Genomic DNA, 14,155 nt, shown 5'->3' on the forward strand with positions numbered 1-14,155 from the left:
ACTGTTCATTTAAGTGAGCAGATAAAAGAAGCAATCTACCCCTTCTTTCCACACCACTTTGGTTATGCATACTAGAAATGGAGTGAGTAATTCTCCCACTTTCAAGGTGATCTGTTTCATGTTAGTCTGTTCTTGTGCTGCAATTGTTGTATTGAGCATTGTTCACTGGATAATTGAACAATATGACAAACATGCCACATTTGATTGCTTTCATCTTCTCTTCTTTGGGAGAATCTTTTAGGTCTGTCAGAATTTTGTGTTTCCTTTGGATAAGCATGGGGTATCAATCATAGTTTTGTAATTCCTAAGATTATTATCCATGGTATTTGTTTGTTGATGAAACCAGAAAGCATGTTTTCAATGACATAGGACTGAAGAAAAAGTAAGGGCTATCCAGTTTGAATACCACTCTGGAGAGTTATTCTGAGTGATGTGAGGCAAGTCACTTAAATCAAACTTTTTTCAGGCAACTTTATGGGTTGGAACTCCAACTTGCAGTTGTAAAACTGCTTTTAGTTCCTGTAACCCCTTCACAGATGAATCTGAAGTCAGGAATTGTGTGGGGAACTTACTATTGTAAGTACTATCAGGTATATTAAATTTGGTAACTGGAACTGTTGTACAAATTTTGTACTTTATTTTTGAGAAAATAAAATCTTTTATCTAAAAAAAGAAGATTTCAAAATAACTTAGTTATACTTGTGAACTACTCACATCCTGTGTCAATGAAGACCGTAGGAGAGCCAATGAATAGGCCGATAAGTTCTGTTTGGAGAGAGGTTTCAGCTTTATATAGTAAATGAGATTTAGGGCTATTCACTGAACCTCTTGGACAAAACACAACATTGAACAGTTTCTCATTAGGTGAACATTGTCCATCTTCTGAACAGACAAAAAGCCAAATTTTTTGGGAAAAATATGTGAACATATTTCAAAAATATAAATTCAGAAAGGTGTCAAATTAAGACTTATAGGCATTTCATGTTTTTAAGGACTTAATATTCTTTTAGTACTGCGTGTTTCTATATTTAGCATACACACACATACACAGATTTGTTCCAGTTTGACAGTCCTTCACATGTTGTTTAGTGTGTTTGATTAGCATAATCACTGTGTGATTATTTCTCACTAGCCTTAGCATATGCAAATTCTTATCTTTTGACTGACAACCATTATTAGACAATCGGAGTATAAGGATTTGCATAATCTCTCTGTGGTTACAGTATTTATGTGTAATACCCCTGTGAATGCAAATCCTTTTGCTATGACTAGTTTCTGTACATTCAAGCAATTTGCCAGAGATACTGCTGCTGCCTCAGCATCTCATTGCCAAGTGGAAAAATCTACAAGGAAAAAAATAACAAAAAAGAAGGGAAGAGAGAAATACTAGAGTCACATCAGGAAGTTCATTAGACAACTACTACAATTAAATAGTTCCAATAAAAAATAAAAAAAAAGGAAAAAAAGAAGAGAGACACACTCATATAATTTGAATAACAGAATAAAAAGTTTACCTTGGGAATTAATTCTGAAGTTACAGAATTCAAGTTACATAAACTGGTTGCATTGTTTGAGAAGTGACTGTGATTTTCTTTTTGGTAGATACAGCTTTTTAAAAGAGAAGTAATTATTCTGTAAATATTGCACATTATTGTACTTGATGTAGGTATATCATATTAATTATGTTATATTTAACAAGGTGAGTAACATTTCTTTTTATGCACATAGAAAGTATCAGGTTAATTCTACTCTCATTGATAAGAGTAGAAATACTAGATACTTATAAAAGGTGCATAATGTTGAGTTCAGTTCACTACATAATTATTCACCATAATTATTAGGGCAATACTGAATAAATTAGCTATAAAAGGATAAACCATGCACGGTACCACATCTAGAATATGTATTTTAACTGTTTGACATCATACTGTTATATTTGTACATGAAACCACAATGTTGTTAAATATTCTTTTTGTGTGTGTGTGTGTTTAATTATGCTTACTAAACTCCTCCCGTCATTCCTTTTGAATTGTGTTCTTTAGTGACTTTATAAGATTCTTATTCAAAGATTAATGTGGTTTCGGAAAAAAACCCAATCCTTTAGTGCTAACCTTAACAACAGGACTTATTTCTCATGAATAATATCAAATATGCTTAGGATCAAATTACTGAGCTGTTGGTGAACTGTTCTGTTTCTGACCTGGTCACAAGTATATACTTTTAAGAGTGTTGAGATGGCTATGCATACACAGAAATGAACTGCAATGTGTGAACACCCACTAGTTCCTGTACTTCCTGCAAGTTTTAGACCTGTAGCACTTGCCTTGTCCAGCTTGAAAGTGCAGTTGCAGTAGATGTCAAGTATCTCTTGGGGAAGAAGTAGCTAGGACTCAGTTTCACAGTGCCTATGATATGGGCAGTGTAAGTCTGAAAGTCCAGTAGTTCTCCAAAATAAAAAAATTTCTGCATGAGTAATAATATAACAATGTGATGTATCTAATATAATATCACTGCATCTGTACAATTGACCAGCATGATTGCAGGGGAAATGACTGTGAATTCTTGATGCCACTGAGATTACAGAGGAACTACTCAGTTTTCAGTCGGAAATAGATAAATTATTCCATGAGAAAATTTCTGATTCTAAAAGTCCCCAAGCTATAAATGACAGTGACTTTATGCCATTGAGGAACATCCCTATGGCTTAACCTTTTTGTGTTTCTACAAGTATGGCAGAATTATAATCAAGCAGGCAGTTTTTTTGAACTGGTAGGTGTTAAAACTGCATCTATTGGGCAGTTTTAGAAATGGATCGAGTTCACCAATAATTATGAACTATGGAGGACATGATAATATTTTAGAGTTTTTGCTTGGTAATGGCAAAGTTTGGTACAGGATTTACACTGTGTCCAATGCTCTTACAAGTTTCACTGTTTGTTGGAATGTAAGAGAATGAATGAAAGGAGCTCCCACTGACTTATCTTTATCTTTTTATCGATGTTACAATGCTAACACAATGCAATGTTACAGTGTTACAATGAAAATAACATTAAGGGAATTATATTATGAGCAATTATATATAAGTATTATATTTTTATATATATATAATTATTTATATTCTGAGTATGGTTTCTTGCCATAGGTTTGCATTTCTACAAACATATTTGAGAGTAAGTACAAAATTAAGTCAAATAAGTACCTTGTGATATTATTATTGAATATGTTAGCATCTGAATTTTAAGAAGATCTGAGAGGTGTTGGTACCTGGATCACTAAATTCACTTAGCTGTTCAAGTAATGGAAGTCATACCTTATGTGGGTATTATTGGTTTTTTTTAATTACCACTAAAATGGTTTACAGCAATTTTTTCCTGAGATCTTCGATGACCTGACATGGTTTTCTGCTCACTTAGTGTAAGACCATAGTGATCTGAGACAATCTTTTCCAGCTAATTTCTTTGGTTTTGAGGTAAAAATACTTTCTCTACTTTTTTGATTGCTTTAGGCCTACCGTATGTTCTGAACAGGCTCTGGGAATCTGTGGTATCTTTATCCTTTGACCTAGATGCTTTTATTTATAGACATTAGTGCATTTCCATTAATTTACTGCAAACTGTAAACATTTGAAATGCTCATGTCATGCCTCTTGGTTTTAATACACAATTAAAAAAAAAATCCCTTGGATTTATATCTTTTTGTGATTAGACCCTTTGTGGATCAAACTTGCATGTTTTCCTTTGCTATTGGTTTGTTATTGTTTTTAATTTAGGCATATTCTTATGCCTCTGGGATAAGAAATCACAGAAAACAACCACAAAAGACATATTAAAAATTACTTGAAATTCAGGAAGAGTTATGTGTTTGAATGTGTGAAATTCTTCACACACACTCAAAAAAAGGGAACACTGAGAAATTATTTGTGAAAAATATGTAAAATTTACCTTTCCAAAGGATCAGATTTCTCTGTAGGCAAAATATACCATCCCAGGTTCTGCACTATACAAATAGGCCTTCAAGGATAGCAGCTGTTGTGTTGTAAATACATTTGTGTGCAAATACATTATGGAGAGGAAGTAAAGGGACATCTTACCAACCTTGGTCTTCTGCACAGTTTTGAAAGTTGAATGATAATCTCTCATGTGAATTGCAAATCTCTCTGTTCTTCACTGTAAATGAGGGTAAATTAAATCAGTTTCATCTAAGAAATAAAATCCAGCAATTGTAATATAGAACTAGCAATGAGTAAAAAGCAAATTTTATCAAAGTTTATCATGATAATTTTTATTTTGAAATTGGATACCACTTACAGAATTTGAAATATAATTTATATGTGTAATTAGCAATGTTCAGTGAACCTAGAAGTGCCTGGAGATTATGTTAAGTATCTCACCACTTGCTGATTATCTCAGCTATATGATATTATTTCCCCCTTTATACTTCCCTGCAATCCTTGCTCTCTATTTTCTGCAATCAGCTACCTCTCTTTATTCCTCTGACTCTCAGCAGGTCTTCTCTCTGTCTTCAATATCTGTGAGATCTTAATCCTTATCATGCTGCACCAAAGTATCCTGTTACCTCTCTAAGATTTCCTGCATAAAACTTCTGGAGGCTTATCTGGTGCTTTTTTGATGTTTATTTGGAACTTATGGAATGGCGATGTTTCCCAAACAAAATCTCCAGGGAAAAATAATAATGTAAAATACCCCACAAGTATTTTGCCCCAACTTTATTAGAATCTGGGGTTAAGTTTTTAAGTTTAACTGTGCTTTGCAGTATCAAACAACAATTCTCCCATCCTTGAAAATGTTCAAGGCTGGGCTGGATGGCACTGTGAGCAACCTACTCTAGTGGAATGTGTCCCTGCCAATGTCAGGGGGGTTGGAAAGAGGTGATCTTTAAGTCTCTTCCAATCCAAACAGTTTTATTTTTTTATGAACTGGCAGAGAAGGGTTTATTATTTTGAAGCAGTTTTTCTTAATCAGCTTGAAAGCTATCCAGAACAATTCTTCATTTAGAGCCACAAACACAAACCATCCTATTCACAGTAACACCATGTAGCTCTATATCTAGAAGCCTACATCTTTAGAAACTGAAAAGGAAAGGTACGGATGGGTTTCTGTATCAGCAGATAAATAAGAGAAAATCTGTGGAGTGATTAGGAAAGAAACTCCACATTTTTCACATTATCGCACAAGTGCCGTAAATTAAGAAAGTCAACAAAGATGTTCTCTAAAGCACCCACAGCTCTGATTAATGTGAAGTCAAACAGTTACACTCGACCAAAGAATGCACAGTTTCTTGTTACTGTGTGCTAACTTATTCATATATTTGAACCTGAGGTTTCCCAAAGTATTTTAGACCTACAGTGGCAAAAGGAACAGAATTTCTCCAAACTTCAGCAGTAGTGAAATGCATTTAAGACCACATCATGCTTTAGTGTTGAAAATAGCGAGATACAGGTCTATTCATCTAGCTGGCAAAAAAAAAAAAAAAAAAAGGAAGAGCTTTTACTATTTATTTACTTTGCTATGTAGTGGTGTTCTTCCTGGTCTATATAATAGTATTTTTGGACTGTGGGCTTTTTCAAGATCTTGTTACTCAATAACATGAATGCTCCTAACACATGATTTCATCACTGCAGGAAGTCTTACACAGCATGTTGTAGTGTTTCAGCACTTGATATACTCTCACCTTAGCTATCAGTGTTATTTTGGGATTATGTTACAGTGGCATCCCTATATTCTAGGTGGGATTGTTGTTCTTTTATGCGGGTGGTTGCATAAATGTATGAGGTGTTTCACTTTCACTTCAAATGGAAGAGGATGCTCAAACTAAGCATGTCTTCCAGACTGTCCTATAAAGCTCTCCTTTTTTCCTTGGTTCATTTGGGCTTTTTGTGTGTGTGTGTTGGGGGAAGGTGGGGTTGTTGGGTTTTTTTAAACCAATCTGATTTTCTTTTCAACAGGAATTAATTTAAAGACCTATTTCATATCTGACACTGAACAGCTGTCAGGTGATGCAGAAATTCCGTAGTGATCTGTTGTGGATTCACTGCAATAGAGGCCATGACTGTCTACTATTACAGCTTTCATGAATAATTGATTACTCTAAGGAAAAGCTCTGATTCTTTATTTATCAAATAACCCTTTGCTAACAGACTAGAATATAGTGAATCATGGAGACATGAGCATGGAAAAAGATGGGGTTTTTATCAGGACACATACAGATTATGCTGCGTGAATACTGGTTATCAGAATTAGGCAAAATCTGTGAATTTTTAACTATTTAAAGATAAAAACTATCAGTGGCTTAACAAAGTTGTGGTACAGCTATTACAGGATTTTTAAAGTAGCTTTCAAATGCTTCTTGTGAAGAAGAAATATGAATAATTTTGATCAATGCATTTGGGGAAGTTGACTTCAATCATCCACATAAAACAGTCTCTTGAGTAGTTTTTGTAAAATTCTCTGCCAAAATGATACACTTTTTCATAGGGACCCTTGCTTGCAGACACTATCAGATCAGTGTTTTGGTAGAAATTAGCTCAGAAAAACCTTTTTCATAAAAGTCCAAATTCATCCTTAAATTAGATTTTGTTTACAATAGCTTCCTCTAAATGATAGTGAAAATAATCTTTGGAGGATTTGGATTTTTTCATAAGTTGTGTAAATGTTGTTTCATGGAAGAGATTAATTTATTGGTTCATGGGAAATTATTATTATTTTCATAATACTGAGCTATTGCATACTATTCTGGTATTATTTGAATATTATATTCCTTCACATCTCCATTAATACTTTTGAGAGTAATTTTATTTTAAATATTCTTGTTTCATTTATTGTCGCTGATAAAGTCGGAACGGCCAATGCGACATAAATATCAGAGTCAGACATAGTCCAGGTGCAAGGTGATCAGGAAGCTGTTTATTACTCTCAAGTGTTTCTTTTATATTCTTTGTACACTATCGTGTCACAACACAATTGGTCAAAAGTCTCAAACATAAGACACTGCACACACTCTTATTGGTGACACTGAAGACACTGTGCATGCTGTGACATGCTATTGGTGACACTATACACATTTTGATTGGTGACCTTTGGTCTGGGCTGCATTATGTTTGTTCCGTCCACCATTACAGTAAATATTTCCTAAAAGTTGTTTAAATTCTTCATCACTAATTGCCAGGCTGCTGACAGGTTCTCTGTCAACCCCGACAATTCCCCCTCTTTTTTTTATTTTATGCCGCAAAGATGGCTTTGACAGTCTGTTGCAGGGCCCTTTGCAACAGGCTGATCAAGCAAGGCATCAGCATTGGCAACCCCTGATCCAAAGCTAAAAAGAAACACAGCAACATCTCACCAAGAAAGAATCCAGAGAGCTCATCCACTATTCAAAACAAGGATTCACTACAGTCCGAGAGATCCGTGTAATACATTACCCCAAAGTCTCAACACTCCAATACAAAAGCATTGTTAAGTTTGCACACACAGATATTGTCACACATATATATCTACATAGTCTTTTTCTCTCACACAATCTCTCTTCAGTCATTCATTGGTCACCTCAGTCACTCTTCACTCACACATAGCTGGAATTTCTATTATATTTTTACATTTTAATTACACAGTTTACATTTTAAGTAGTTATTGGCTGCATACTTCTCAGTTTGTCATCTTTGGTAGTCACATCTAACAACTGTACCTGGCTTGAAAAGGAATACATACAAGGAATATACAGCCTAACAAGTTGAAAATAGATCTATTCTGATTTAGCATCTGTTTATGCGCCTGCATAGTCTCTTTCCCCCCTTTTTATATTTTAAAATGTTCATTTGATGGGTAAAATGCAGGGTTATGTTATTTTATTAGCACATCATCTAATTCTATATTTTTGTTCATCCTTTAGCAACATGCTGTAAGAGCTGTAAATTAATACAAATGGTATTTCACTTCTTGAATTTAGTTACTCATAATTCGCATCTTGATTGAACTGAAGGAATATTGTATCAAATATGGATTAAATTAGCCTGTGCAATACTTTATCATGGGATCATCTACTCAACAGTGTTAATACTGAAAGAGAATTTCTGAACGTTTACATTAGGTATACTAAGAGAAGCTTCACAGCAGTAGTCACTAAAGGAAAATAAAACAGTTATTAGAATTCAGGCAGTACATTGCAAATAATTCTGTTAAAGAGGTTCATGTCCTCTCACACTGAGTACAATGTAACTTTTAGAGATTTATGCTGGATGTCTCCAGTGTGACGTGCACTCTAACCTGCAAGAATATTTTTAGTTCTGAAAAACCAGCAAATTACAACATTACTTGTCCTTACAGTTTTTCAAAACTTCCTAGATTGTGGAGAAGTTAAGCCAATGTCTGAGTTACGTGAGTAATGTGTGATTGGCAGCAACACATGTTTTCTGTCTATAGTCAGTACCTAGAAAAATGAATAGATAAATCACTATTACAGTCTGCTAATACAGCTTGAAATTCAGTGTCTTCTGAGAGAAGTCAGTCCAAGTTGTCTCCGATGTCTGGGATGTAATTAACTCTCGGCTCTTGTTCATCTGCTTCTTGTAGTTGTTCTTCACCTTAATAGAAAACTCACAAATTTGTTATTAATAGTTCAGTCAGTTTTAAGTGGGTATCGTGGGTAATTTTGCAGTTTTTCTTTGAAGCTGAAGGCCTAGTGATGATTCTTTGCAGTGTAATTCTCTCCGTTGGAGATAGGTTCCATGGCTTGGTTCTTTGAATTTTCCTGGAGCATTCTTCAATCCTGCTTCTCAAATAACATTGGTTAGAACAATCACATTTAATTTTAACTCATCTTTTTAGGTCTCTAACTTCTGTATTTCCTTTTACTTTGCTTTTATCATTTTGAGCAGCATTTTATCATGTTGTACTGCAGAAAAATTCTCTCCTATTGTAAAGTAAAACACACTGAATTTCAGGAAGGTCACTGTAATTTCAATAAAAGCAAATAGCAGCTTTCATTATGAAGAAACAATTGACTGTTCAAAATTTCAGCATATGGAAATCTTTCAGAGGATGGGATTACTGATTTTGATAAGGGGTTTAGTCGCATAATTGGATTAAATATAGTTTTGCATCTTTTACTTTTCTTTTATCAAGCCACACATGGCTTGGGATTTTAACAGGATTCACAAATTCATAGGGCAGATTCTTGCCTCTCCGAATGTAAAAAATGAAACTGGAGAACAGTCACGTCCTTTTACAACTTAAGGAGTCTCACCCAGCCTCTGAAACTATATGATCAGCTAGGATTTATAAGCAGCTAAATCTGAATTTTTGCTAATATTTATACATTTTTCTGGGATATGCACGAAAACTTTAAACATCTTATTTAAACAAAATAGGTGTAACAGTTTAACTTACATCAATGTATTTAAGAAGTTAACACTCATAAAGTAGCTTTCAACTTTAGCAATTTACATAAAGCCACAGTAAAACTCACTCAGGCTGCTTTAAACTAGGGTTTTGCTCATAAGAGTATACCAGGGGATCCAGAATGCACACCTGTAAAGCAGCAACAGTTCTGGTTTAAGCTTGTCACGTGATAAAAGGGACACACCTCTGCTGCTTAGCACAGAGACTAGGACAGATGCAGTTTAAACTTGAAACGCTGTCTGTTGTTAGGCAGTTTCCTGTATTATATCTTTAGATTTCATCTCTCTTTCCACAAAGGTGGAAACTTCCAGCTAGAAACAGTTTATTTATTTTTCCCTTTTTTCTCTGGCAAAAGCTGCCCCTGTCAAATAAGATATTTTTGAGCTAGGTGTTCCACCAAATAAGTCTACCTTAAAGCTTCCTCAACAATCTCAAAAAACCTATCTGTAAAATACAGAAGCAACAAAAGAATGTTTACAGAGCTGTTTAAGCAGGGGGGGGGAAGGAAGGTAGAGCAGCTGTGCCCAGCAGCTCTGCTTGAGAATCGTTCCCCCCACACGCTTTGGAATTTTCTTATCACAGGCAGTTGTCAGCAGTTACTTTAAAAAGTCTATTTCTCCATTACATTTATGTATGTATTTTAAAACAATTTTGGTTATTTTAATGAACAACTTCAGAAAAGAGTTAGTAAGACTATGTTATGAAATTGTAAGACAATTTCTTTCTCCAATCAGAAGGTTACAAAGTTGCAATTTTTACAAAGTAGGAGAGTTTCACTCCTGCTTAGTTACCAAGCAACAGACCTTCTCTATCATGAGAAATACACACTGTTTTTTCTCCCTGGCAAGGCTGAATCTTTTCAAGGGAGGGCTTTTTACTTTTCTTTTTCCCTTTTTGTCCTGGCAAAGAACTTTGTTTCTTCACATACACACACACAGTGACAATAATATTGTGAGCTCACAAAAACATTCAACAGACACTACAGTTAACACAAGAATTAACAGAAATATCAGAAGGCAGTTTTTGCCCCCCTTTTCTCCCCCCCCATTGGTAGGGATCGTCGTCTTCAGGCTTCCATGACACCAAACTTGATTTGTTGCATATTTTTCTGTGTTTTATCTTACACATATTGTGAGACTGAAACAGCCAATTAGTACATGAACAAAAAAAATAAGTAACTCAGGCTGCGAAGAAGTTCAAAGGCTTATACAGGGATGGGCCTTGCTGTCTTGTTTTCTGCCCAGCCCCCACTGTTCTAATTTATCTCTGTCTCTCTCCATTTGCTTAAATATCTTGACTTGAATTTCTTTTCTTAGTTGTTTTCTCAGTGGAGTTATCTGGTGGAAAAACTGCTTTTTCTGCAGCGGTGGCAATGGAGGGGGGGGGGTCCTTACTTCTTTTCTGTCTCCGGGAGTGAATTATTAAATTTTTCTGCATTTTTTTGCTTGGAGGTGTAGTTCAAGGACAATTTGTTACATCGGCAACCTGCTTATCTTTCTGGGCAACTGCGTTTCAGAGTTTTAGTTCTTATATGAATTATTGCATAGATTGTTGCCTCCCGTATGCTTCTAAATCTTTCAGAGTCTCACGGAGCAAGTGTTAGGCAAACACACGAAATGCAACTTAACGTAGTAGCTTCAAAGCCTTATTTTCAGTACTATAACAGCACACGTCGTAAATTAAATTCAGCAACCTTGACATTCTTTCAATTAAGGAGGGATTTCCACGTAGATAGAACTACACTTTCCTCCTTTGTTATATGCTGACCCGTCGTTAAAATATAGTCCCCGGTGGCACCCCCGTTAGCTTACCTAATGAGGGTTCAAAAAGTTCAGGTCCGGACCATTTGGCGGGAAGCCACCCGCTCTCAAGCTTCACCGGGCTCCGTTCCCCCTGTGCCTCGCCCCACAGGTCCAATCTCTCTCTAGGAGAGAAAATCCTCTGCTCTTTCCCCCTCTAGGAGGGAAGTCACGGCAGCCCCTCTCTCTCGGAGAGGAATCCCTCCAAACTCTTTCTCGGAGTTGGAGATAAATCCTTCTTCAACGCTGTAATCACGTCGGCGTCTCCATATGTCGCTGATAATGTCGGAACGGCCAATGCGACACAGATATCAGAGTCAGACATAGTCCAGGTGCAAGGTGATCAGGAAGCTGTTTATTACTCTCAAGTGTTTCTTTTATATTCTTTGTACACTATCGTGTCACAACACAATTGGTCAAAAGTCTCAAACATAAGACACTGCACACACTCTTATTGGTGACACTGAAGACACTGTGCATGCTGTGACATGCTATTGGTGACACTATACACATTTTGATTGGTGACCTTTGGTCTGGGCTGCATTATGTTTGTTCCGTCCACCATTACAGTAAATATTTCCTAAAAGTTGTTTAAATTCTTCATCACTAATTGCCAGGCTGCTGACAGGTTCTCTGTCAACCCCGACAATTTATTAAACTCGATTTTCTATGATATAAAAATCATAAATTGGTGTTTTGATAGGTAAACTTTTTCAGCATTTACAGCTTTTACCTTTCTTCAGTAAAGGGAGATTGGTACATATAAAATTGAAACAAGGATATCTATTTCAAGACAGCTAATGACACTTTTCTTTGTTCCTTTTTGCATTACCTCTTTGTAAAACTGTATGAAGAAGAAATATTCATTTTCAAAGAAAAATAATAGTTTTTCTGTAGTATGAGGCATGGTATGGCATGATGCAAAATCTGTTTTGAAATTATAGATAATATAGCGCACAATGGAACAGCAAAAGCTTTCATTTTTCTTCTTCTCTCTTTACAGATGGACCCAATTCAAAAAGCTGTAATAAATCATACATTTGGAGTTCCTCTTCCTCATCGAAGAAAGCAAATCATATCATGCAACATTTGCCAGCTGAGATTTAATTCTGATGTAAGTCGATCATTTTGTATCAGATTAGAAATATGTACTTATCTTCTAGTATGTGCCATAATTTTCATAAATTGAACCTAAATGAAATGTTGTGAATTCAGTTTGTCGCTCAGCAGATGAAAAGGTTGTAGGATGTTTCAAATAAACACAATTGCTTGGCAGTGTTTATACACCCGGCCAGATTTTCTCTGCCAATATATCCCTGCAAGCTCATCAACTTCAGTTGTGCTGCACAGAGCGTAAACAGGAAAAATTGACTGATCCATTACTGCTAATAAGGCTGATATATTTGCTGGATCCTAATTCTTCTACCAGTACCAATGTACCTTCAATTGGCTCCTTCTTTACCTCCTCTCACTCCTGCAGCAGTGAAACAGAGCAAGCTGAACTGGAAATGGTCCCTAATACAAAGAGGAAACCTGTCTCCAAAAATTACCCAAGGAAGCTGTGCTGTGATATTCCTTAGCATCACAAGTAACACCTGTTATGTCAGAGAAAAGCCTGAGATTTTAACTCTTCTATTTCCTTCTCAGGGTCATTGTGTGTGCAGGTAAAACCTGACATAGTACAATATATTTCCTTCTGCTATTCTAGTTTCTTCAGGAAGTTTCCTGACATGGACATGGCTAGTGGAAATTAATCTTCCCCACTCACTACTTGTTTTACTAATTTAAATATGGAAGTTACTTCTGTCAGAATAAAAATGTTTGAATTTAGAGTAAGGTCAAACCCAAAAGTGTCCACTAGGATCCTTCCTCATACCAGTCATAGGAAGAAGTGAAATAATTCTTGTGTGCTCCTGCTTCTTTGTAGGCAGGTATTTATGTACAGTTTGTACTATTTTTAGTTTATTGGTTATTTATTAAAGTCATGATCTTGTCAAAAACTTAAATTGAACTTTGAAACCTAATTTTAAGGATTGCCCTCCTAAGGGAGAAAATAATACAGCTCTTTTTGTCCCACTCAGCTTTTTATTCCTCAGAAATAATTTAAACAAGATCTCAGTCACAATTTCCAGACCAGTCAGCAACACATATTTAATTTTACTGATGACTCCAGGTTTTCTAATTCACCTACTGAATGGACACCTTCCTCTTATAACTTTGACATAATTTTCAAAGAGTGGTACAAGGAATACCCTCTCTGGAGTTGTCATGTCCCTCACAGATAGAAATAAAGGAGTCAAATTAGGCTCTTCCATATGGAAGCCAGATGCCAGAATTAGGACGGTGGATACTGAGTCATTCATGAGGAGGGGATGATGGAGGCTTCTGGGCTGCAGTGGATCTCACCGACTGAGCAGCCCAACTTATCACAATTTTCAGCTTTGTCTTAGGAAAAAGCATGTCACACTGAATAACACACAGTATATAGCTGCAAGAGATATCAAACACTTTAGTGTAACATACCAGAGTGAAACATCTCCTTTCGAAGAGGGTATACCACTTGTTAGTCTGCAAAAACAGCCAGACAAAAGAAAGGATGAACACATCGTTAAAATGACTTAGTCATTAGCAGTTACACAACTCCATATTGATATATGGAGTGGAAAATTTTCCAGCTGACAGGCGTTAGATGTTTTCCAGAATAAAATGTCTGAAATAAAAATGCTTCTACAGAAAAACAAACAAAATATCAGTGCATACTGATACTTTTTACTCAGAGGACTGCTATGGTCCCATACTGTTCTTTTTCTGGCTCTCTTAGAAAGTATTCCAAAAAAGAGAGGGGAAAGAAGCAGTGGCCATTTTCAGAGTCATCCATGGTGTCCAAAAAACTGGTTTCAGAAGAAATTTATTAATTTGAGCTGTTCACAGAAAACTCTTGGA

General features: G+C 35.8%; 1 protein-coding gene across 3 annotated transcripts in view; it reads left to right on the forward strand.

Moving 5' to 3' along the window:
- Positions 1 to 14,155, forward strand: part of ZNF385D (zinc finger protein 385D) — a 411,627-nt gene that overhangs the window by 307,466 nt on the left and 90,006 nt on the right. For all 3 annotated transcript variants that reach the window (XM_032691549.1, XM_032691566.1, XM_032691559.1), the window contains one exon: positions 12,216 to 12,326. In XM_032691549.1, the coding sequence (XP_032547440.1) occupies positions 12,216 to 12,326 (111 nt within the window). The remainder of the gene's footprint in view (positions 1 to 12,215; positions 12,327 to 14,155) is intronic.

Source organism: Chiroxiphia lanceolata, chromosome 1 (assembly GCF_009829145.1).
Source record: "Chiroxiphia lanceolata isolate bChiLan1 chromosome 1, bChiLan1.pri, whole genome shotgun sequence".
Lineage (NCBI taxonomy): Eukaryota > Metazoa > Chordata > Aves > Passeriformes > Pipridae > Chiroxiphia > Chiroxiphia lanceolata.